Source organism: Hirundo rustica, chromosome 20 (genome assembly GCF_015227805.2).
Source record: "Hirundo rustica isolate bHirRus1 chromosome 20, bHirRus1.pri.v3, whole genome shotgun sequence".
Lineage (NCBI taxonomy): Eukaryota > Metazoa > Chordata > Aves > Passeriformes > Hirundinidae > Hirundo > Hirundo rustica.
The window spans coordinates 1592103-1618342 of NC_053469.1; the positions used below are offsets into that span (position 1 = coordinate 1592103).

The 26240-nt window shown below is 41.1% G+C and overlaps 1 protein-coding gene and 1 non-coding gene across 4 annotated transcripts; both read left to right on the forward strand.

Annotated features, from left to right (window-relative positions):
• RC3H2 (ring finger and CCCH-type domains 2) lies at nucleotides 1–26055 on the forward strand. Of its 3 annotated transcripts, none has more exons than XM_040082975.1 (21): nucleotides 1–64; nucleotides 7175–7471; nucleotides 8848–8965; nucleotides 9408–9641; nucleotides 10492–10667; nucleotides 10767–10967; nucleotides 11352–11484; nucleotides 11724–11842; nucleotides 12211–12323; nucleotides 12923–13231; nucleotides 13794–14008; nucleotides 14942–15369; nucleotides 15790–15960; nucleotides 17067–17222; nucleotides 17496–17709; nucleotides 17874–17958; nucleotides 18481–18562; nucleotides 18707–18841; nucleotides 19386–19493; nucleotides 19892–20040; nucleotides 20650–26055. In XM_040082975.1, the coding sequence occupies exons 2-21, from the start codon at nucleotides 7241–7243 to the stop codon at nucleotides 20846–20848; spliced, it is 3576 nt and encodes a 1191-aa protein (XP_039938909.1). In that variant the 5' UTR covers nucleotides 1–64; nucleotides 7175–7240; the 3' UTR covers nucleotides 20849–26055. The 3 variants fall into 3 exon arrangements, with proteins under 3 accessions (XP_039938909.1, XP_039938911.1, XP_039938910.1); XM_040082977.1 differs by having other exon boundaries at nucleotides 19892–20021; nucleotides 20650–20826; XM_040082976.1 differs by lacking the exon at nucleotides 17067–17222.
• Nucleotides 11150–11263, forward strand: LOC120761922 (small nucleolar RNA SNORD90). Its single transcript, XR_005703767.1, has one exon. It is a non-coding gene; the product is annotated as a small nucleolar RNA SNORD90 (small nucleolar RNA).
• Nucleotides 26056–26240: the final 185 nt, after the last annotated feature.

The following is a 26240-nucleotide window of genomic DNA, read 5'->3' on the forward strand; positions in this document are numbered from 1 at the left end:
CGCCCCATGGCGCGTGAGGCCGGCACCGCCCGACCGCGCTCCGGCCGCCGCCCCCGCCCAGCAGGTACGGACCGCACCGCACCGCACGGGTCGGACCGGACCGGACCGGGCTGGGCGGGGGCGGCCGCCGCGGGGGACGCGCTGACCCGCCGGGGCCCCGCCCGCCCTCCCCCCCCTCCCCGCCATCACCCACCCCGGTCGTTCCTCTGCCTCCCGGCGCTGCGGGAGCGGGGCCGGGAGCGGCGCCGGGCTCAGCCCGCCCAGTGCGGCCCGTCGGGGACCGCAGGGGTGTCGGCGCCCGGCGGGCCCCGCCAGGCCGCGGGGCCGGCCCGTGGACCCGGGCAGCCATTTGGTGGCGGCTCCGAAATGACGGCGGGAGCGGGGCCGGGCAACGGGTGCGGGAGCGGGAAGGCAGGCCCGGGCCCGGGAGCTGGAGCCGGCCAGGGCCCGACTGCGGGAGCCAGGAACGGGAGTCGGGCCCGGGCCCTGGAGCGGCAGCCGGGCCTGGTGCGGGAGCGAGGCCGGGCTCGGGTGCGGCTGACAGCGGCCTGCGGACGGGGCGAAGCCGCGGGGGCACTCGCGGGGCCGCCCGGCGTTCCCGGCACCGGCGAACGGAGGCTGGAGCTCCCGGTCCCCTCCCCGGCTGCCCCTTGGGGAGCCGCAGCAGCGGGCAGTCCGCGCTGAGGTGCCCCCGGCGCTGGGGAGAATCGCGCCGGGGACATGAATATTCGCAGTCTGGAATGCTCATGGAGCTATGCGTTGGGGTAATGGTGGAGGAGAGTCGTGGTGGGAGACAGGTCCTAGGACTGCGCTCACCGTGTCATGTTTTAAGTGTCTTAAACAAAAAAAACCCCAAACAACTGAACAGGAGAAGCGTGTCCCGGTTCTGCTGATGCTCGAGGTGCACGGAGGGTTTCCAGTTAAGTGTAGGAGTCAGCACAAAGCACAGCAAGGGCAGCAGAGTGGTGGGAGAGTGATGAGTGTTCAGTTCATCCAGGGTTCAGAGGGGAATGGCGTGGATCTGTAACGAGAGAAAATAATGACAAAGTTTAGACAGGCAATCAGGAGAATTTCTGATCTAGGCCCGTTTCATTTCCGTGCAAACTTAAGAGTTTTGTTTGGGTTTAATTGTAGTTCCTGTAGCTTCTCTTGTGGTGGTTCTCTCACGGCCATTATAGCTACATCTTAATAATGAAACTAAAATTAAAGACAGTCCTTTGGATTACAAGGGTGTAAATTCGCAATTGTGGCAGAAAAAAAATCTAATTTTAAATGAGAAACAACAGTACAGCTGTAAATCTTCCGAATCAAAATACTGTTCTTTGACCTTTGGTCTGTCCTAAACATCTGTGGAAATTCTAGAAATTGAAACTTCTGTTGCTGGTATAAGTATTATTCCATGAAACACTGAGGTCTGAATTTTTGTAGTGAACCACTTTCCCGAGGCCTTTTTAGTGAACTTTTTCTTGTTCCTGCCTTGTAAGCAAACCTTTTCCCCTAGAAAAGCTGTTTTTATTAACTTGTATTTCAGTCTTGTTTGAAGTTGTGGCCATTTCTTTCAAAAATACTAAATTCTAACAAATTTTAGTGTCAGTGCTTTAGGTATCCCAAAGTGAACTTCTGGTCTTGTGTGTTGATCTCATTTATTTAAGGCTTTGTTGCTTTAAAATAGATAAAATATTTACAATATCCAGATGGTAATAGCTGATAGCATTTGCTAGGAATATATTACATTTCATTTGGTGATATTTTATATACCCTTGATGGGATGAATGTACAGGGTCTCCTTGCTGACTGGACAACCCTGTGGAAAAGAAAAAATTGTCCAAGGGCATCTTAAGTCATTCTGTACAAACTTTAAAAAGGCTTTTCAGCTCCTATGGAGCCCTGTTCTATCTCAAAATAGAATTGGTAGTTCATAAAAATTGTTTAAAAATATTAAAAGACGGAATTTCTCATATAAAAATTATAGATTAAACATGGAGGTCATGTTAAAAAAAAAAAATAAAAAAAGGTGCTTGGAGAGCTAAACCATACGTGGGAGTTCTTACTCACTGAAAATATTACCGAAAAGTTAGGAGTTCTACACTGTATCTCTTCTTGGAGTAACTGTGTCAAAGTAGGCATGGGTTCCCTTTCTCTGCGTTCAGGGAGAGTTCAACGGATTTGGGTGGCAAAAAAGATTTTCATTTATTTGCCCTTCAGTTAGTCCTGAAAAGTCAATACTGTTACAGAAGCTGAGTTGGTATCGGGCTGGTGGCAAGGACAGGCTCTCCTTTCAGGGACACCTACAAAACACAAGAAAAAACCCACAGTGGCATTACATAAGTATTTAGGAAACTTTTAACATCTACTGACATGATTTGTGGGAGCAGGGGTGGAGCAGGGAGGGGCAGGTGTGAGCTGGTGAGGATGCCCTGGCTCTGGTGTTGGTTTGGGGGCAGTTAACCCTGAATTGGGTGAACTTGGGCAGGCACAAGCGGAAATTTATACTGTACCCCTGCTGATAGGAATTACTCTTCGGCCACATGTTTTAAGGAGGCAGAGGGGATTCAAGCTTTGATTTTTTTTAACTAGTTAACAGGAAAATCTTGTAGGTGTTTCGGCAAAACGTAGTCTGGGTACATGTAAGTGTTTGGATCTATATTTAGGACACGAGGAGATGGAGTGAAGCTATCAGGGAAGTTCAGGTTGGACACTTGTGAAAGGCTCTTCCCCCAGAGGGTGGCCAGGCACTGGAACAGGCTCCCCCGGGAAGTGGTTGTGGCACCAAGTCTGCCAGAGCTCCAGGAATGTGTGGACAATGCTCCTGGACCCGTGGTATAGTCTCAGATACTCCTGCAAAAAGCAGAGTTGGACACGATGTGTCCCTTCCCACTTGAGATTCTCTGATTCTCTTATGTCCCCAGGATTTCTATTGGTGACTTTTCTGGAGCTTAAATTGGGCTGCAGATACTCGCAAGAGCATTAATGTTCAGTGAAAGAATCGTGTTGAAATACTGTATTTAATGGCCATTAAAGACTTTACATATAGAATTTTCACATGATGTAAAGAGATTTGCATGTGACAGATATTATGAAGTGTAGAAATAAGCAAGTCTTCTCAGTGAAGAGGATTTATTTTCATTTCAGGCCATCACAGCTGAATGATGCAAAGCTGTTACGGGGATGGTCCTTTCCTAAGCCTTTAATGAAGCCGGTTTTTTAGATCTGTGGATGATGGCTGTTGAAGAGCAATTAATAAAAGATTCTAGCCTTTCCAGAGAATACGTTAATACTGATAATTATATTACGTGATATGTAAGTTTTTGACCCAGTCAGGATGCTTTCAGGAACTACATAACTTAGGAAGGAAAGCTTGAAAAAGCTGCCTCCTTGTAGTGCAAACCAACCATTAATCTGCATAAATGACAAAATTGAATGGAGATCACTTTTAAAAAGGAAAGGAAATATTGTGATCTCTGCAGTCAGCATTAAGAGCAAGTCAATATCAAGGACTCCTTAATTTAGTGATTAAAAATCAATTGAATTCTATGATTTAGGCTTAAGTCCACAGTAGGATTGTAAGTGAACCTCAGTTGTGAAAATGCCGTATAATTTCACAAGTTTTCCAAGCCTTTCCTTCATCTGTAGAGAAGCCTTCCCTTTGTTCAGCACTGACAGAATTATTCCATGTCTCATTCTCACCCAAGCTCTGCCTATTTGTCTTTGCCTACGGCCCACAAGGGACTCGATGGAGTCAGCCTGAGCCGAGCAGAGCTGACGCTGTGGGGGAACTGAGTTAAGCCTTCAACCCTTTCTCTGAATAAGGGGTGAAACTTGCCCATCTGCATTTTGGCAAATGCCCTGACTGAGCAGTGTGGGAGAGGAACAGACTAAGAGAACAGCATGATCACCTAAGCTTGGTTTCTTCAGGAAATCAGGGTTGAATTATTATATTTATCATGTCTGGAGGTTATTGAGTAAGCATAATGATTTAGATTAGTTGTAGAGAATGTCTTGGGATTAGGCAGCTAAAAGTTAATGTAAAATTATTAAGGAGGTCTAAATCTTGCAGCTTCCATCATTTGTAAGTGGTACAGCTGTTTGAGGAAGGCTTTGAGATTTCACCTATCTCCCTTTCCACCCCACTTTCCAATTTCATCAGACATTCTGGTCTAAAATGAGAAAATCAGTTATCATTGTTACGCTGATCCGTTGCGGCCATTACTGCAATAGGAAAATACTCCTGTTTTAAAAACACAGAATTGCTCAGCTGTACTGGTTTTTACTATTACATGATTTCTGAACTTAGGCTTGTCCGTTTCTCAGTTTGTCATCTGAAGTATTGCTGCTGGTAGAAACACTACAAAACTAATTGTAACTTCACTGTGTAATGATCTTTTAAGTAGCAACTACCATGACTTTTCAGACTGCTTCCTTGTATGTATCAGTCATTTCTTTGGGATTTTTTTTTGCAGGGTGCTTCTACTTTGACAGGGGAGAGGAGCCCTGTGTAGTGTAGAGATAGATAACCCATCTGCCAGAATGAGCAGACACACCAAGGGTAGTTGTTCTAATGGAGTGTACTGCCTGTTAAAAACAGAATCCAAAGCATTTCTAGTTTACCTTTTTTTGTTGTTGTTCTCCTTTGTTTGCTCAGTTTAGAGCGCTGGAGCAATTTGTTGTTCAAGAGGACATCCCTGAAATACATTGTTTCTGACAAGGAGCAAGAATCTATTAAACATTTGGCTTATGTTTTTTGTCGGAGTTGACATGGTAATTAGGAGATGCGAGATTGTTTTCCTACACACTGCGGTGCAAGAGTGGCAGGAGAGCTGGCAGGCTCAATAAAGAATGGAGATTCCTCCCTGTATTGCTGCTTGAAGTTTTGGGAGTTGAGAGCTTTTCCCAGCTGTTTGCTGGCTTAATTAGATTTTTTTTTCCTGTCAAGAAATCTGAAGGTCAACACATGCTTAGTAGAATCTGTCATTTGGGATGATTAAACACCCAGAGATAGATCTTTAAAAACCAGTGGTGCACACTTGAAGAATCTGTTGTGTTCATTTCCATGCTGGTCAGGAAAACTACTGTGTTATAGAAGCTCGTAAACAGAGAGGTGGTTTCTTGCAAGTCTCTGAAGCACCTGTGGAAACCGAGCATGGGTATTGTCTCAGAGCAGAGATCCCTGAGATAATTAGTGAGCAGTGTGGACACAGGGACTGTTTATTAGGAGCTCGTTAGTGACCAGCAGTTGAGCTGTTGAGCTCTCTGTGTACCAGCCTCTCTTAAACTTTTCCCTGTGTGAGTCATGACAGTTACACACTACACAGAGTGGTCCAGTTTGTGCTGTTCCCTGTGTCTTGCAGGTGAAAAAGCACCACTGTCAGCCCTAGGTCAGCAGTAATGTTGGTGTTGGTACCTTAATGTTTCTGGTAGTGCTGCAAAAAAGCTTTAAGGAAAGTGTTTATGGCTGGCTTTGTAGTTCCATGCATCTCTTGTCTGGCTGTTCTGGAAGGGAAGCAGATGTGCTGAAGGAAATTGTGGGATTCTTAACAGAGGAATCAAAAATCTTTCTGGGCCTGTTGGGTCAGTGCTTGGCTTTAATCTTATTTGTTTTGCTTTTAAATTTCCTTAGTTAAAAGACACAAGTAGCAATAGCATGTTAAAGATGACTGGGTTCGTTCATCCCTGCTAGAGCTTTGATTGTGCTTTCACAGAGGCTGGAGGAGAATCAGATTTGTCCAATACATGGGAATTTTCTGGCTTATGTTGGAAGTGTAACCTCAGCAGTTTGGTTTTGAGAGGTTCAAATTCCAGTTTGATGTGTTTTGCTATGGGAATTTATTTGAGGCAAAAATTGCTACATAATATTGAAAAGCTCGCGGAGATAAGGACATCTTGTACAAGTATCCTGTTACTTAAAGGGCACTGAATGTTCATAGTACTAAATAGGATTTCTAAACAGATGGTCATAATTAACATAAAATACATCCACAGATAAGAGTCTGTTTGGTCTTCTAGTAATTCTTTCAATGGTCTGGTACTTCAGCCTTAATTAAACCACAGCACAGCCAACAATGGAACCGCAGTAAGGAGTTTCTGAATTTGAACACAGAGGGGAGATCTCAGCTTCCTCAGAACAATTACCTTTTTTCTATCATCAGAGTAAAAAAATAGAATGCTAAACATGTAATTAAAGCATTTTTGTATTTGCATTTGTAACAAGCTTGCTCATAGCCTTGAAGTGACCCAACTGGTCTGTGGGTTGCCTAGAGAGCAAACACAGTGGCACATCAGAGCCCAGGGTGGGGCTGTTCCCTCCGGGGTGGAGCTCTGAATGTAAATTGTGATGACGAGAGCTCGGATGGGAACGGTTTCCATGAACTTCTTAGGCCTGGTACCTTTTTCAGGACTGTGACTTGTATAAGATACTACTACAATCTCCATAAAGCCATATTTTCTTTGACACAGGCTTATGTAAACAATTTATGTGGTACTACTGCACAGAGTGAGACACTTCAAGAGACAAGGAAGCCATCTGAAGTTTTTGCTTACCTTATCATAGGTTTTGTCCTAAATACTTGGATTTTACATACATCAGAGATTTTCTTGCTGTGAGTTTATGGACATAGGTATACGTAAGGCAGAGACGTGAAAAGCAAAATTGCACACAGCAATCTCTGTCCTTGAGTGCTCCAGTTCTTGCAAGAAAAGGCGGAAGTAACATGAGAATCATAAAACTAAAAACTAGTCTCGTTCTTTCAGTGTTGTCTTATGGCTCTTGATATTTGTCAGTTGATTTGTACTTTACACAAAGAGAAAATGTGTTTTTAAAAAAGCAAAACTCAGTTTAGTTTGCTGTGTGATTAAGTCTGAATAAGATCTGCAGAAGGAAGGCATTGTTCTCTGTCATTTCAAATGAAAATAACATTTTAAACCAGCACCAACCCCCAGAATAATGCCATTTATTGTGAATAAGTTAAACTTATGGTAGTCTGCATTAATTTAGTTCATGAGCCTTTTTTGGTACAGTTGTTAACCTAACACAGAGTTGGGGTTTTTGAGTACTTCAGCGTAAGGATTTGGTTTTGTTCTTTGTAATATTGAAATTGTGGTCGTTTTTTTTTTTTAATTAAAAAATACCCTAAATTGCTGGAAAGCATGTTTTAAATACTCTGTTATTCATTTACAGCTGCCAAAACATAGTACAGTGAAATAATGGTCTGCTAGCCTGCTAAACAAGTGTCCAGCTTCCACAATGCCTGTGCAGGCAGCTCAGTGGACAGAGTTTCTGTCCTGCCCAATCTGCTACAATGAGTTTGATGAGAATGTGCACAAACCCATCAGCTTAGGTTGCTCTCACACCGTGTGCAAGACCTGCCTGAACAAGCTCCATCGCAAGGCATGTCCTTTTGACCAGACTGCCATCAACACAGACATCGATGTGCTTCCTGTGAACTTTGCACTCCTCCAGCTGGTTGGAGCCCAGGTATGATTGAAGCAGCTCTTTGTTTTGCCACTTTGTGTTGTTGCCCTCTCTGTGCCAGTTGCAATATGTGTGATGCTCTTTCTTCCTCATTTTAGTCCAAATAAATGGTGAGGCTTCATTTTGGACTCTCTAGGAGTCCATACATACTCTAAAAGCAACCGCACCATTTCAGGGCCATCTTCATCTTCTTCAGGGCCATGAAAACGTGTTCTAGTTGTAACCTGAATTCTGATTTAAAAAGGCTCTTGAACTGTGACTGGAGAAAAATCCCCACAGGGAAACAGACAATTCTCTGTCCCAATTGTCGGTAGAATGAGTGAACCTGCAGACTGCACTCCTTCATCTTAGCCTTGTGAGAAATCTTGTTCCTAAATGTTTGGAAGTGGCTTTTTAACCAAGTTCCAGAGGTGTGTGTTTATATTTTTTTTTTTTTAAATATGCCTGATAATGGCTTTTCAGTTGGGTTTGCAGACACCGGCTGATGAGGGCAGGAATGTTCCCTGCGCTGTCTCGTAGCAGTGGCAAAACAGTGATTATATAATCAGTACTGCACTTTATGGGGATTGAATAAGCATGTTCCCCTTATGCTGATTCATGTGCTTTTTCATGTTACTCGCTCTCTAATACCTTGGTGAGGCAGTAAGAAGATGTTATTTACTTTGCTTTTTAATGTCCTATCATATGCCTTGACACAGCTATTGGTAATGATACTATGTCAGAGTGGTTTTGTGTATCAAGTTCACGTGTTCCTTTCATTTTTTGTGTGTCAGATCACTGTCTTGATCTTACAACATTTATTTTCACGGTCTCCTAACTTCTTGCAGTATATTTCAGATAATTAATTTATTATGACTAGCACTCCCTCTGTTTTCCTTATCTGACCTTGTTAGTCTGCTTCGAGTTTTTTTTCCACCAAGTTATGTTTCCTGCTTCTTCTCTTGGAAGATTTCAACATGTCCAAATGATGCTTAAATAATTTTTTAACTTTGCTTTGTTACATTCTTGCTAGTTAATTTTGTCTCACAGCTTCTTTTTTTGTGTCTGTAGTAAATCATGCTGATCTGGTATACTGATCACCTTCTCACATCTTGTGTTCTTCATCTTTTAGACCTTGGTTATTGTTTTCTACCCTACTTCCGTTTTTAAAGTGTTGAGTAATAACAAAACCCATCTTTCCTCACCCTAATCCTCATCTTGGACCCTTTTTGTTGTTCCTTATGCCATGCACATGCCCTGGGTTGGTCCCGTGTTTCCCTGCTCTCAGAGCAGTGCACATCTGCAGTGTTATGTAATTAATGGTGATGTGGGTACCGTCAGAGAGGTCAGCCAGGTGTATGTAATTCTTCTCCCCCTTCCTCCCCCTTGCATTTTTTTAGGTACCTGATCATCAGACAGTAAAGTTGAGTAATGTAGGAGAGAACAAACATTATGAAGTAGCAAAGAAATGTGTTGAGGATTTGGCACTCTACTTAAAGCCATTAAGTGGAGGAAAAGGTGAGTCTCTGCTGAGCAGTGGAATTTTGATGTAGCTTGCTTTTAACAGCATTGTGTTTTCAGCACTGATTGTGAATTTCAGTGAGATAATACTCTAATTTTTCTAATAAAAATACCTCGTGTCTGTAAAAGCTTATTCACACTTGTGACACTTGTTTGTGTTTTTTTTATTTTAAGTTTACAAAATACTCTATTTAATAATACTGCCTTGGGGCTTACTTTGTACTACAGCTGAACTTTCCCCAAAGGATGGCTTTGATGTCAGTTTAAGATTTTAATTAAAGTTCTTTTTGATAAAGAATTACACAGAGTTACCTAAGAGAAGGGAAGGTACCTGTGTCTGATGTCCAAGTCCTGGAGAAAGACGTACAGTTGGTCTTTTTGTCTCACTCGATGGATTTGATAAGAAGCGCTGCTTTGCCTTTTCTCCCTTTCTCTGCAGGTGTTGCAAGCTTGAATCAGAGTGCACTGAGCCGTCCCATGCAGAGGAAGCTTGTGACACTGGTGAATTGTCAGCTGGTGGAGGAGGAGGGTCGGGTCAGGGCCATGAGGGCAGCTCGGTCGCTGGGAGAGAGAACTGTCACAGAACTCATCCTGCAGCACCAAAATCCTCAGCAGCTTTCTGCCAATCTTTGGGCTGCTGTCAGGGCACGAGGGTGCCAGTTTCTAGGACCAGGTAAGGGACCTGCACATCTGCAACAGAATATATTTAGCTTTACCTTTTCTTTACAAAAATGTTTTGGAATTTCTTCTGTTCAGTTGAAGACGTTCTGCCAGGAAGAGAGGAGAAGGAGGAAAAAAGCCCAATCAAATAGTAGTAAAGTCTTCTGGCTTGAAGTTTTTGGTTGTTTCCCCTGCCGCTCCATTAAATGTTCTTTGAAATTGGGAGGAAGTATTTCAAAAATCCTGGCACAGAGGAGTCAATAAGCACACGCTGTGCACAGTTTGTAATGGAGTGTAGCAGGCTGGCTGTACTGCTGCCTGTGATTGGAATCGGATAGCTGTCAATACAATCAGCCTAACTTCAGTTGCAGCATACTTCTCAAATTTATAATGATTTATATCTGATAGAAAACAAATTCATAGTTAAGAATGCAGCTAAAGCAAGCACAGAAACAAGGAACTTCTCTTTAAAATAGAGGTTGTCCTCCCTTGATTCCAGTAACTGTTGATAGCATTCCAGTAGTGTTCCCATATTTATTTTATAGTTTCATGGTGTGGCATTGATGAGGTGTCCAAAAGGACAATGGCTAAAAGACTGCACAGTGGAGAAAAGTACAAAAATTAACTGCACTACTGATGTGTCTGTTGCTGGAAGTTAGCCTTAGCTCTAAGTTTTTTGTGCTTAAAGTAGTTCTAAATATTTCTTCTAAACTAGCAACTTTCTTTAGAAGCTTTTTTTTTTTTTAGTAAAATAAAAAGCAGTAAGGAATTGCATTCAAGATTATTTAGATGCTTATCTGTTCAAATACAGTAGCCTTGCTGTTTTCTGGAATATATTTAGCTTTCATTTTTGTGTGTTAAAGCTATGCAAGAGGAGGCACTGAAACTTGTATTACTGGCACTGGAAGATGGCTCTGCGCTCTCAAGAAAAGTTCTGGTACTTTTTGTTGTGCAAAGGCTGGAACCAAGATTTCCTCAGGCCTCTAAAACAAGCATTGGCCATGTTGTGCAGCTACTGTATAGAGCATCATGCTTTAAGGTAAAACACTGTTGTGGTTTGTGCTGTGCAGCTGTCATTTATGATGGACATGGAGGTTTTTGGTTAAAGAAGGAGTGTTTAACTATTGCTATTTATTAGGTCACTAAAAGGGATGAAGATTCTTCTCTGATGCAACTTAAAGAGGAGTTCCGGAGTTACGAGGCTTTGCGGAGAGAGCACGATGCCCAAATTGTTCACATTGCCATGGAAGCAGGACTCAGAATATCACCAGAACAGTGGTCTTCCCTTCTTTATGGAGACCTGGCACATAAATCACACATGCAATCCATTATTGACAAGGTTTGTCAAAGGAATAGCTTTACTATCTCTGTAGGATTTCATAGTTTTGACTATTAAATGTTACAATAAAAATCAAAGAACTCCATGAATTAACTTTTGTTCATAGTCCCATCAAATATTAATTAAAACTAGATTGAATTTTTTTTCCCCTGATGTAGCATATTCATCATATGAAGTACTTTAATTAACTTTTTGGTGTCTTATGATGAAGCTTCATAGGGCAGATTCTGAGTTGAGAAATAAAATTTCTCTCCACTGATCCTCTCTGTATGCTATCTGAAGACACTGTATATTGCATTTAGGAACCAATGTCGTGAATATCTTTTTAAGATTGGGAATTGACAGTTGTAAGGTGAAGCACACTAATGTTCCCTTTATTTTCAGCTTCAATCTCCAGAATCTTTTGCTAAGAGTGTACAAGAATTGACAATTGTCTTGCAGCGCACGGGGGATCCTGCAAACTTAAACAGGCTGAGGCCTCATTTAGAGCTCCTGGCAAACATAGATCCAAATCCAGGTATGCAAATCAAGCTTTTTAAACTTTTCTTGGTATTCTTCATATCTAGCAAAATAAATTATTAAGATGATAACCTCTATTCCTGGTTTTGAAATTCCCATTAATGAACATAATTAACTCTTCAGGGCTCTCTGAGTTCTGTCCTAGTACTTGGTGTTGTAAAGTAATACAAGATATGCCTCTTATTTATGATACTGGAATTATTGAGAGAGTGGCAACCTTGCTTTTCATAATTTTAGATGCAGCATCTCCGACATGGGAGCAGCTGGAAAATGCAATGGTCGCTGTAAAGACTGTGGTCCATGGGCTGGTGGATTTCATTCAGAATTACAGTAGAAAAGGCCATGAAACTCCACAGGTAACCAGGCTTGATTTCTGCATTATGTCTTAATGTACATTTACTGGGAGATGCAGCTTTGTAAACTTACTGTTGATTTGAAATATTTATGGCATTTTCCTGTGGGATAATTGATGATACTGTTATTTACTGCATCCAGATTTTGAGAACCTGACATTTGTGAATATGGAATGCAGCAGAGCTGGCTGTAGTGAAATCCATACAAGGACAACTTAGCCCCTCAACAAGGAGTGTCCTTGTTTTTCTGATTAAAAATGCGAAAACATGCCATGGATGTATCTTCTGTATTTTAAGCCTACTTTTATGTGAATGTCTGATAGATGGTAAGAGGAATGTCTTTGGTTTTTTGTTTGTTGTTCTTTTTTAAGCCACAACCAAATAGCAAATACAAAACAAGCATGTGCCGAGACCTTCGACAGCAGGGGGGGTGTCCAAGAGGAACAAACTGTACATTTGCTCATTCTCAGGAGGAGCTTGAAAAGTGAGTGTGGGAGACTTTTTCCTTTTTCTTTTTTCCCCCTCCTTTTAATTTAAATCCGAGCAATCTAGAGAGATTTTTGAAAACATTCTCTTCTATACATTCATTCATTTGGAGGGATTTGTGACTCTTGACGTGACAGTTCTTTTTATGAAACTAAAGATACAGCAGAACAATGTCTGCAGACTAATTCCAGTTTTATTTTTTTATTTTACCCCATTTGAGGTAAAATTTCCTTTCCTGCAACTGAATCTAAGCTCAGTGCAGGAATTGGAATTTCAAGAATTGGTTATATTACCTAGATGAGAGAATGTTAATTGCATGTTAATTGATTAAGGAGTGAACTGAGGTATTAAACAGTGTGCAGCTCTGCATTCTTGAAGCTGTTTTCACCCAGATGCATTCTCAAAAAAACTGCAGAATGCTTCTTACAAGAGGAGAGATGATTTTGGGTTCCAACGGTTGAAAATAATTTGTAATCTTTTGGTGTCACGTTCCTCTCAATCCCTTCTTTTTGCTAGTTTTCTGAATCCATTAAACTTCACAATAAGCACTTTTTATACCACCTTGTCTTTTGTATGTTTGCACATGTTTGCTTGTAGATACCGCTTGAGGAACAAAAAAATCAGCGCAACAGTGAGAACATTCCCCCTTCTAAATAAAGTTGGTGTAAACAGCACCGTCTCGACCACAGCGGGGAACGTGATCTCTGTCATAGGAAGCCCTGAGGCAACGGGCAAGATGGTGCCAAGTACGAATGGAATAGCGAATCTAGAAACTGGGGTTCCCCAGCTGATCCCCCGCTGTGCAGACACCTCCCTGAGAGCTCTGGAGAACACCAAGAAGGGAGGGAAGACTGGAGCCAATGGCCAGAACGCTTCTGGGTCCCCCACAGAATCACTTCCTGAAAAGTAGGTGACTTTTTTTACATCAAGGCAATTTAACAGAGCATTCTGCTTTTAGATTATCTAAAATAATGAATGGAGTTTGTGGGTGCCCAGCAGATACTGAAGCGTGGTCCTGGCTTGCAGCAATTGCTGGTGCTCGGTTGTGGCATACAAATAAATTATGTACATATTACGTACTATTGGGTTATTACATGCAAAAAATGCTACTCAAAATTTAGCATTTCCTAAAACCAAGAAGGATGCACAGATTGTGCACTTCCTCTAAACTTTCTAGTTTTGGGGTTTTCACTTAAAGCTTCTTAGATAATTCTGCAGGAACCAGGCTCTAAACAGCTTTTCAAAGCCTTTACCAGAATACACTTTACAAAGGGTATCAGAACATTTATGTCCACTTTTGAGTTCTCCTAGGAGAAAGTCTAAAATGTAGTGTCAGTTTGGGGTATGAAAAACAAAATTCCAGAGGAAATGACAAAGTCCAAATTTCCGTGTTATGTAGGAATGTACAGGAAGAGGTGGCTGAAATAAATGAAGATCTGCTTAATGATTTCTTGGTAATCCTTTTCAGTAAAATTGGTTCTCCACCCAAGACTCCTGTAAGCCAGGCAGCAGCTACCTCAGCTGGTCCTCCCAATATTGGAACAGAAGTTAATTCTGTGCCTCCAAAATCCAGCCCGTTTGTTCCCAGAGTACCTGTCTACCCTCCACATTCTGATAACGTTCAATATTTCCAAGATCCCAGGACTCAGCTGTCATATGAAGTTCCTCAGTACCCACAGACAGGTGAGTGAGACGAGCACTGATTAAAAATAACTCTAAACTTTTCTCTGGAAAAATAACTTTTATGAGAAATAACTTTTATGTCTATTTTATTTTAGCTTTATTAAGTATCAGCTGAATCTTCACTTAATGGAATACTAATCTTGTTAATTGCTGGCTATGTGAGGGACTTGCAGTGTGCTCCCAGTGCTGGTGATTCTTGCCTTTGTGTGCTCGTGCTCTATGTTATGCAGCTTATACTTCAGCCTACAGAAAAACTTGAACCTCAAGGTCTTTCATCCACTTTTTCCTTTGTTAGCATTTGTTTTTATTTAGGCTTGCTCTTGCCATGGCCTATCCGTGAGGGTATCCATGGGCAGGATTCAGAGGCATAGCATGCTTCTGCTGGGAGGTTTACACATCTTTGTGCTTGCTCAAATGTTTTCAAAAGGTTCCAGTTATCTTTTTAGGTTGCACTGTGCATGTTTATATTCAGGCAAACAATTGTGCTTTACAGCACTGAGTCATTCACGAGCTCTCAAAAGGTAGAGGTGTTCAGGCAATCCACTCAAAAAAAAGAACAGTGAGTCAAGTGTGAAATGGTTGTTTATATACTTAATTGTTTAGCAATATAGATTTTTATTTTAGAGAGAACAGTTTTAACTTCCTGTATAAAGAATTGCTGAAGAGCCTGTGTTTTCAGTTACATGGTTACACCACAGCACATAGGAGCAATATTTTCCAAACTGGGTCCAGTTGGTGAAGGGCAGCACTGCATCTGTAAATGTCACACATGAAGTGATACTTAACAGAAACATGGTAGGGTCAGTAAGGGGTTTGTAGAGTGTGACTCCTCATTCTCTAAAGGTACTTATCAATGCTATTTACAGTTTTAGAAGGTGTAAAATTTTGGGTCATTTGTGGTTGCATTAAATATACCTTTTTCCAATTTTTAAGGGTATTATCCAGCACCTCCAACAGTACCAGCTGGTGTGGCTCCCTGTGTTCCTCGCTTTGTGAGGTCCAATAACGTTCCAGAATCCTCCCTCCCACCTGCTTCCGTGCCATATGCCGATCATTACAGTACATTTCCCCCTCGAGATCGACTGAATTCTCCCTACCAACCTCCTCCTCCGCAGCCGTATGGACCAGTCCCTCCTGTCCCCTCTGGAATGTATGCTCCAGTTTATGACAGCAGGCGCATCTGGCGCCCACAGATGTACCCACGAGATGATATCATTAGGAGCAATTCTTTACCTCCCATGGATGTGATGCACTCATCTGTCTACCAGACATCGTTACGGGAGCGGTACAACTCTCTGGATGGGTATTACTCTGTGGCTTGTCAACCTCCAAACGAGCAGAGGACTGTGCCTTTACCAAGGGTAAGTGAGAGCCAGGAAGGGAAGGCTCTATGCAGAGCTGGTTCTGAAGGTCATTACTGGAAAGTTGGTAAATAATTAGCATAGACTTGTTTATTACAGTGATCGAGACACGTGACTTGGACAAAGTTCTTGTTTTGTTTTTAACCTTAAAATGGGCTTGCAAAACAGACCACTGTAATCTGCATCAGGACCAGAGCCCCTTTGCCTCTTTAATGCCCGTGTATGTTGCGTGAATTAATTGCATATCTAATATTTGAGTTGCCATACGTGGGCCTACAAGTTCTTGTGAAATTCTTCAAGTGATATCAGTGGAGGGTTACCGACCCAAGGAAATTTGGGGATCCAGGTGTGTCCTGTGCAAGTCCTTGCCTTCTGAGTAGAGTGTGATGGGATATCCGGTCCTGTATTTATTCTTTCTAGGAGCCTTGTGGTCATTTGAAGACTGGTTACGATGAGCAGCTGAGACGGAAGCCGGAGCAGTGGGCACAGTACCACACACAGAAAACTCCTCTGGTATCGTCAACCCTTCCTATGGCAACACCATCTCCAACACCACCTTCACCTCTCTTCAGTGTAGATTTCAGCACAGAGGTGGGAAGCCAAAGAACCTCTTTATTTTCCCTTCCTGTTCCTGTAAGATCCCATTTAATATTTCTAGTAAAGATTTTCTACCTGCCATTTATTGTTCATAAAATTAAGTTAATCCTCCAGAAGAAGGAGAGTGATACCTAATAATGATGCAATTCAGTTTGGTATTAAGGTTACACTAAACATGACTGCAGAAAAAATGTCAAGAAGTGAAGTGATTCAATTCAGCCTCACTAAATGAAATATAATTTTATTGAACTCACTTTGTGAATCTTCAGGTTTTTGTGTAGGGAACAGCAGTTGTGTTTTTCATTAAAAAATGCATTGCCTTTGATACTCCAAATGGCTTTGACTTGATGAGAAGCCCAAATCAAACTCCAAGTGCTTATCAAGTCCCAAAGAATGCATTCTCTTAACAGTGGCAAGAAGCATTGGTAGGATGTTGTACTTCTGTGATAAGTCCCGTAAAGAAGGGGAGCTCAAGAAATAGCAATAGTGCACTTTTGAAGAAATAAAATCCCCATAAAATATTTTATTCTATCTCTCTAAATGAGATGCATTCAAGAAACTAGTTTGAAAACCACTGTGCCAAGCACTCTTAGCTGTGGTTTGACAGTTTTGTTGGTGATATTTGAGATGTTAACAATGCTTATTCAGATCAGGTCCTGTAGGTGTACCTGAAGTGCCTTATGCATGCATTCAAGGTGGATCAGAATTTATTCATTTTCACCCAGGCTCGAGGGTTGTGAGTTGTATTTCTATTTACCGCTGGCTAACACAGGAAAGGAAAATGCACGGCTTCCTCTCAGTTAAGTTACTGTAGGTATTTGCCTAGAGAAACCTGACACTAACACGAATTCCAGCCTCTCATCTTGGCAGGCCAGGCAGTTATCTGTGTGGCAAAGTTTGCCCTCTGACAGCTGCCAGGGGCACTGGTTTAAAATTTGACAAAACAGCTTATGTTGTCCCCAAGTCAAGTCTTGAATATGGCTGGAACTCCTTGATTGACTTGAGATACATTTACTGCTATTTTAATAAATTATCTTCTAATTTTAAAACTGAATTCCCTGTTTTTATTATTCACTGCTTATTTATTCCCTTTTCTGTAGTTCTCAGAGAGTGTCAGTGATTTGAGTGGAACTAAATTTGAGGAAGACCATCTCTCTCACTATTCACCGTGGTCTTGTGGCACTATTGGCTCTTGTATAAATGCTATCGACTCAGAGCCCAAGGATGTGATTGCCAATTCCAATGCCGTGTTAATGGTAGGGGTTTTCTGCATGTTCTCTCATTAGTGTGATGATCCTTACATGCTGAAGTGTCTTCTGTTTGGTTAAACCAGCCTTTCTTTAAAAAAAAAAAAAAGGTGATAGTTTCCATTATTAGTATTTTAAAGTAGTTCTGCTCATTTGAAGTTATTTGGAATATCCTTTCCCAGTTTTCTATATAGGCAACAATAATGAGAAAGTTACTGGCCAAGTGAAGAATATGCATAACCTCAAATGAGTCCATGTATCTCGTGTCTCCTGAATATGTAGGATTTGGACAGTGGAGATGTTAAAAGGAGAGTGCATTTGTTTGAAACGCAGAGAAGGGCAAAGGAGGAGGATCCTATAATCCCGTTCAGCGATGGACCCATCATCTCCAAGTGGGGTGCAATCTCCAGATCATCCCGCACAGGTTACCACACCACAGATCCTATCCAGGCCACTGCTTCCCAAGGAAGTGCTACTAAACCCATCAGTGTATCAGGTACGAGTTCAGGCTTTGTGTGACAAGAATTCATCCTTTATACACGCCACGAGCATTTCATCCCCCTTGTGCTTACTGCAGCTCTGAAATGCAAAGAGCTGAAGAATATGTATATCCCACTGAAGAGAGAGGAGATAGTGAATGCTGGCTTGATTCTTTTGCAGATTATGTCCCTTATGTCAATGCTGTAGACTCAAGATGGAGTGCCTATGGCTCAGATTCTGCCTCCTCAGCACGTTATGCGGAACGGTACGGACTCCTTCCCGAGCTCTGTTCACAGCTTTTTCTGTAGCTTGCAGTTCTTCAAAGTCCTCAGTGTGTGTATGGGGAATCTGGAATGTCTATTAATAGACATTCTTAATTTTAAAGTAAAAGACTTTTTACCTATCCAGCGTAAAGCCTTGGAAAAAACTAGGTTAAAACTTGTGTAGTCTTGAATATTTAATGCAGTTAATAGTGCACAATTACTAGCAGTGTATCCCTTGAGAGACCTATCAAAGAGCTGGAGTCAGGTACTGCCAAGTTGTCATGTCAAAATCTTGAGTAGTTTCAGGGGTTTTTTGCCACATCTTACCCATGTGTAAAATAAGGATGTTTGATGCATACAATGCCTTGAAGTATTATGAGCCACAGTGAAGATGAGGAATACATTGTATAAATCACATCTAGTTTCTGTCCAAAAATTTAACCTTGATGGACTAATGAAGTTATGGGATGTTTGATTTAAAGAACTTGTTTTTAATTCCTAGTTTTGCCTTCTTTCTTTTAAAGGGACAGGTTCATAGTTACAGATTTGTCTGGTCACAGAAAGCATTCCAGCACTGGAGATCTACTGAGTATTGAATTACAGCAGGTAAGACCAGTTATTATACCACGAGGGTTTAATTTAAATGAAGTTGTTTAGTAAAGTGCTTTTGGATAATTTTTCTTAGCGTAGCTGTCTGACTGCACATGGTTTAGGTGTAGGGTTTGGTAACTGAGCTGTTTCTTTCCATAGGCCAAAAGCAACTCCTTACTCCTTCAGAGAGAGGCAAACGCACTTGCCATGCAGCAGAAGTGGAATTCTCTAGATGAAGGCAGTCGTCTTACCTTAAACCTTTTAAGCAAGGAAATTGATTTGAGGAATGGTGAGGTAAAGAAAGGGGTAATTGGGATGCAACAAATCTTGGAGGGTGTTTATGCAGAAGCACGTGAATTTTAACTAGGAGTTGAAACTTAGTTTTAGCACTCCCAAATATTTTAAGCATGTTCTGTGCAAGTTAAGTCTCTGTTGTTGCACTCAGTTATTTCCCCGAGATCAGGCAGGTGCACCTGCTATGCTGCTGCTCCAAACACGCATTTACAAAGTGGGAAGAATGTGACAATCATTTTCATGCAATCATCAGTTTTTGTCTATTTGTAAGTGTTATAAATCTAAACACTTCGTCAATGGACTCAAATTTCTTTAGTATTCATTTTATCTCTTTGTTTCAGTGCTTGCTTTGTGATTTGATTTAGCCTTGTATCCTGTGTTGTCTATGCCTGAAGTTCATTTTTTGTCTGACTAGCTCTCTTGTATTGTAGAAATGTTGTGTGCTAGAAATGCATCTTCTGTTTTCACTTCAATACTCCAGTGTTGTGTGAAGCCAGTGAAAAGGCAACTTGGTATTTAGAGAACATATTAATTCTTTTTTTAGACTGATTATCCTGAAGACTGTGCAGACACAAAGCCAGACCGAGACATTGAATTGGAGCTGTCAGCCCTCGATACAGACGAACCTGATGGGCAAGGTGAACAGATAGAAGTGAGTATAAAAATCTGTGTCTAAGGAGGTCACTGGGTCTTTCCATTAGTCTTTATAGATTGCTATGTTGTTAGCAAAGCTTGTGGTTTTAGTCCTAGTAATAGCATCCATTATTTAGCACTTGGGGTCTTGTACTTCTCACTCAGATACCTGGCAGGTAATACTGGTGAAGTTAAAAACAGCTCACAGTTCATACTGCTTTTGTCATTCACAACCATCTTTGAATAATTGGCTTTTCCTTTAGTGAAATGTGGCAGACATTCCAAGTATGGCATAAAGTTAGGGAGTTTTATGACCAGACTCCAGCTTCCATTAGAATAATGTAGTGGAACTTAATAGGAAAATGTAAAGGTGGTAGGGACAGAGTTGATGGGCATTATTTCTCCTTTTCTCTCCAGGAGATTCTGGACATACAGCTAGGGATTAGCTCCCAAGAGGATCAGCTGCTCAATGGAACCACCGTGGAGAATGGGCACCTGCTGAAGCAGCACCAGAAAGAATCTATGGAACAGAAGAGACAAAGTTTAGGTGAAGACCTTGTGATTCTGTGAGTGTTAGACAAAACAGCAGTGTCTGCCAGTGTTAGACAAACAGAAGCATCAGAATAGTGGAAGCATGATTGTGTAAGGATGAACTGCGTACCTGCTCAGACTTGGATTAGACATCTGCATTGTTTGTACATGGTGGAGTGAGAAGAACCTGTTAAGAAATAGAATTAGGCCACAAAGCTGAAAGTCCCAGGCTGGTACCATTGTTCGTATACATTGTTGTAATCGTACACACTGAAACGTGTCACAGCTGTTCAAAATACCTTTCACAGTCAGTAAGCAAAAAATGCAGAATATTTTTATAGTTAACAGAAATTAAGAAAAACTTCAAAAGGTTAAATGGCGGACTGTTTGCACAAATCTCCATGGAGAGGTAGATTTTGAAACACACTAATTTAGGTTTATGTGTTCTGTAGTCTTTAATGAGTAAAGCAGCCTTTGAAAATGAGGCAGACTACTTTAACACCTCGAGCGTACCATTCCAGAGGAAGATGTTTAGCCTGTTGCTAAAAATGAGTTTGTCAGTATTTATTTAATGCACACAATTCAGTTCCGGATACTTGTGCATGTCCTTGTTTAATATTTGTGTAACTTATTTTTCTCCTCAGGGAGGAGCAGAAAACAATCCTGCCCGTAACTTCTTGCTTCAGTCAGCCGATCACAACATCTGTTAGCAATGCAAGCTGCCTGCCCATCAGCACATCAGTCAGTGTTGGCAGCCTCATTTTGAAAACTGCTCACATTATGTCTGAGGATAAAAATGACTTTTTAAAGCCTGTTGCAAATGGCAGGATGGTTAACAGCTGAAAGGCATTCATCTTTCCAGCTTGTGACCACACCATGGAAGCATTTACACTAGCTTTTTATATATATAATATATATTATATAATGTATATTTTTTTTAAAAAAAATAATATTGGGGTCATGCATTTCCTGTGGACTCTTTGATACTTCAAGCCCCTCTCGCATTAGCATTCTGAAGAAAAAAAAAAAAACTTACTTTAGTAGGGTAAGGCGTTCACTTTCCACAGATGAATGGAATTTGGACATTGTTTTACTTAAGCTTAAAGCAGCTTTTTATGAGTTTGTAGCAATCCGGTGCGGTATCTGAGCCATTCTTGTTGAAAATGGCTTCTGTAGAAAACTAACAACTCAGTTATTTAAACTAGCAGGATCCTACGATGATACATCTAGTGAAAGGAAGACTAACTTATTTGTCTCTATTTTGTTTCACGAGAGAAGAACTTTTGTCTTGTTGAAGCTGCTTTTTCTTTAGTTGTGGAACTTTGCATGGAGTCTTGTTTCCTGTTGGAAGACTGAGAGGTGGAGATTTGGACTTGAGGCTTTTACAGGGTTAGCACACCATTAGCTTTGCACTGCTGCGTTATTTGCAGGTCTGTGGGGCAGTGCTTTGCTGCAGCTTTTGGTTTCCATTCCCCCCAGTTTATGCTTTAGTGCTGTAGATGCACATACACAGGCTACTTGTCCAAGTGAAGTTATCAGAAGTAAATCAAGTGCCTAAGTCCTCCAGCTAATGTACTAGGTATTGATTTCCCCAAGCTATACACGAAACAATTTTCAATGATTTTGAGAGGTTATGCACTAATGTAACAGCAGTTTTAGGTTTTTTTCTTCTTTTTCTTTTTTTTTTTTTCATTAATAGTTCTCAACTTGGAGATTATAGGATCCAGATGACTTGGCAAAAAGTATCAGGTGCTCTTGGCTTTCCTTTGAAAACCCTGTATCTAGTGTTTGCACTGACTAACAAGATGGTATTGCTGTTTTTTGTACTGTTTTGTTTTAATTTAAACTAAATATTGGGAATTTAAGGTGGTTGTAATTACCTTTGTTAAATGTTGTTAATCATGATCTTGTATTCAGGTTTAATTTTTGTTTATTCAGTGGCAACTTATTTTCAAAGACCTTGAAAATACAATGAGAGAGCATTATCTGACCTTCAGAGTGCTGAAAACTGTATGAATTTATGCCCTGTTAAGAGGTGACTGAGAATCATGTTAGACATGTCAACTGAAAATTGGTTTTCATAAATACACGTGAACTAGAGCCCTGGGCATATTTTTTTGAGAAGCTTAAAAATCCACTTTTTTTTTTTTTCTTTCAAGAAGGCAGGACTCTCCCTCCTGATGATTACTATCTTCTTGTTTGTCCTCTTACTTTTCTTTGTGACAAGTTTTACATTTTTTTATGTTTTTATTAACTTCTGTGAAGTTGTTTACTCTGAAAATTGTACTGGAATATTTTAAGCCAAGCTGATCTTTCACCAGGTGTACTGCATGTAAGGGCTTTTCCTGCTAGCAAAATGCTTAAAGAGGATCATGTTACTGGTCGTCTGAGTTGTTATTTTACAAAATCACAGCTATGTGGTCGGGTAAGATTTTGATAACTGTTTTGTGCACGCTTCTGGGGGGTGGGGGTTGGCATTTCCCTGAGGGTTGCTGATTAGACTAAGTAAATATTGGTGTTTGATATCTCTCCTAACGAACCTGTCCACGAAATAATTATGTTGTAAATATACCTGCAAATCCAAGGGTTAGTTTTGATATTCTGGTGTCAGTATGGAAGATCTTACACATCTATTTAATACTCCAGTGTCAAGGAATGTATGTAGAAAAACAGTCAAGTAGTCTTTTCTTAGTTTCCTTTGGCTGTTGCTGTACCTTCTCCAGCCAGTGCCACCTCACTCTAGGGTTAGACTGACGCTTCTTTCACTCGCTACGTGAAGTGAACGGATACAAGAACCAGACCACCTTTGTCACCTTAACTTATTTCCTATCGATGTTAACTTTAACTTAGAATGTTAGACATAAATATGATTGTTGTATATTTTATACCAAGACCATTCTGTAAATATGAATTTATATTACTTTTGAAATGCTTCTGAGATACTATTATTTGCTGTACAATGTAATTCCAAAACAGATATGCAAACAAGTATGTCTCTTTCATGGATATTTAAACAGTGAGATCTTCCATGTTGAAGGTGATGTAATTTTTTTAAAAGATTTTTAAATTTTAAATTGCTATTTTGTTACAAAAATAGAGAAAATATAAAGGTTTGAGAAGTCCTTATTTGCCCTCAGGGAAAGAGCCCTCTGTGCACCAGAACTCCACAGAACATCTTCAGCATGATCTGAGGGTGAATATATACTACATAAATTGATTGTGTATTTACCTTAACTTTTTAATTTTAAAATGGCAATTTAAAAAACTTGGTTGTGCTCTGCTGGAGGGGGTTGGGATAAGCTGCTTGCACACATTTGCCTGTTTGTCCAGTGAAATGACATAAGCCTGACATATTCCTGCCAAGGTCTTGGTGTATTTAAGAACAGATGTATCTCTAGACTCTGGTCTGCAGCAGGAGGTCCCGTGATAGAGCAGTTCTCTAGGATGACCGTACACTCGATATGGAAAGTCAATTCTCAACTGAGGCTAGAGTTTTCTAGTTGAATTTCTAACCTATAATGACAGGCAAAAGGATTATTTGGGGGTTTAACAGCGTGCTGGCCTTGTCTTACGGATTTAACACTGACTGTGTGGTTTTTGCCATGAAACTAATGCCCTCCAGTGCCCTGACAGGGAGAAGCAGCTGCAGGTGGGAGCACCTGGCTCTGGCTTCCTTCTTTGTTGACGTTTCAGCCCTTGACCCTTTACAAACAAGTATGTATTCATTTGTTAGTTGTAAATCAGGTGCCTTTGGGCTATGGAAGGGCTTATTTTCTGACACTGAGAGAGTGACTTACCTTTGTGTGTCAATAGCAGTGATGCCCATTTAGGTTTTGGCCTAATTTACTGTGCTGTCAGAAAAGAAGGCCCGGAGCAGATCGGGGAAAGAGATTGGCTTTTTTGCTTTGCTTGGACAAGCATTTTGGGTTGGTTTGGTTAATTTGGGGGGTTTTTTTGTTTGTTGTTGTTTTTTTTTTGTTTGTTTGTTTTTTCCCCATTAGGGGTACAGCAGGGATTTCACATGCAAGAGAGACGGGAATTATTAGTATCTAAGTTAATTGTGTTGCCTCACTACCTGGATTCATTCCTTGGTTTGCCTCATTTCCCACATAGGTCTTAACAGAGACTAATGCTTGTGCTTGGGAGAATGCTTGTGTGAGAGAGTAACTATCTGTACATTCTTAACATATACTTAGAGCAGAGTGATTGCCCTGCTACTGATAATTTTGTTCCTGTAAACAGGTGACAAGAAATGAATCTTAGTGTTTATGCAGATTTTGCATTGTAGAATGTATACTAGACCCTTCAAAGGCAAGGTTAGACTCTTTGCAAAGCAAACTGGCGTTGGTTCTTGGTAGTCTAGTACAGGGACACTGAAGTTTGGCATTTGATTTAGGAAAAAGAAAACAGTTGTGCACAGCTGATTATGTTAAATAAGCTCTTAATTAAGCTCTTTGTAGAAGTCTGATTTGGAAGGTTTTAGTGCTTTGATAACTCAATTGAAAATTTAATTTCTCCTGTACTCAAGAGCTGAATGCTGTTCTTGTATAATAGTGTACTAGGCTGGATGAGGTACAAAATAATGCACAGTGGTCAGAAACAGCTGAGGAAAGAACGCTTAAAATAACTCAATCTATACTCAGAATAGTTCCAAACGTTGGTTTTGTTTGTTTTCTAAAGCACAAGTTGTCAAGTTGTACCTGTTGCTGTACATAAACACTGTATGCCAGCAGCTCCTTGATCATATTTGTGAACAGACTTTTCATTAATTATTAGACTGGTATTAAAGGGAGGTATTGAATTTGAGAGTGTAACAAAATGAGAAACGATCAGATGATCTATAGGATGTAAAAGTCCATTTTTATGTTGTAGTTTAATCCCTTTGTTAGAAGTTCCCTCTCATTGAGGGACCTCTTCTGCAAGCAGAACACAATAAATGTGCTTTTTTAAATGGCCCAATTTCCCAGTATAAATGAAGAGCTGACTTTGGCAGTAGTCATTCCCCTGCATCTCTTTGCTGGCAAGGGAGCAGGACAAGGGGGCAAAAACACCCCAAAACTGCCACTGATGAGATGAAACAAATCTGAATAATCAAAGTGCCCAATGCCCAAACATAATTCTACACCCCTTTATTTAAGGATGCTTGTGGAAGCTCTTAATCACTCAAGATTTTGCTGTAAAAGCTGAAATAAAGCAGAGCCTGGCTGCGTTTCTTACTGCCAAAAGCCAAGGTCATTTGCACATAGCCCATGGATTTCTCCAGAGTAGATCTCCGTTACCCAAGGCATGGGAATGCATGCGTTTTCTTAGCTGGGCAAACAAGTACATTATACAGTAGTTGTGATACAACACACGTGGCTTTGATTTGTACTGCACATACCCACTGTACAGCCACTCTGAAGTATTGTGGTTAGCTTGCAGCATCTGCTGTCGCATTGATACTGTTTACTGCGTATTCTTTTCCCTGGAAGTTTTAAAGAAAATTTTTTTTTTCTTGTTGCATTGATTACATTTTATAAATTTGCTTAGCTGGAAAGTTTGGGAAAAGAGGCCTGTTTGTCAATTGTACAACCGATTGTGAAGCTCTAGTGTGAATATTTTTACGTCTGTATTAGACATTTTCTTTGCAAATCTATTGTTCGATTGAAATGTAAATGAAATAAAAGATGGTGTACACCCATCATGTATAAAGCAGGCACCATCGCTACGATGGATTTAATGCTCATTTTTATGGCGCATTCTCAGCTTCTATTTAAAACTATAATTTAAAGAAAAAAAAAATCTGTAAAATGAAATGGGGATATATGGGGGAGTAAATTCTATTCCGTTTATTTCGGTTTTGATTCCCAATGGTAATGTTTCCCTTCGTGTTAGAGTAGGGGGGTCCCGGCAGGGCCCGTGTGTCGCTGTAGCACTGACGTGCAGAGGTTGTAGCTTTGGCTGGGCACGGATAGAGCATCCCGGTTCGGTGTTTGAGAGACTCGATGGAAGAAGTTTGCAGTATTGACATGTATTTGCATGCACGAATAAAAATTATTTGTCCACCTTAACGGGCTCTTTGTCGTCAGGCGGAGGCTGGGGAGGGCCGGAGGGAACGGAGCCACTCTGGGGCGGGAGGAGCGGGGCCGGGGGCCTGTGCTGCCGCCGTTCCGGTGCCGGTGCCGTTCCCGTTGCGGGGCGGGGACAGCGGGGCAGTTCCCGTCTCCGCCTCCGGCCGCCTCCTTCCCGCCGTGCC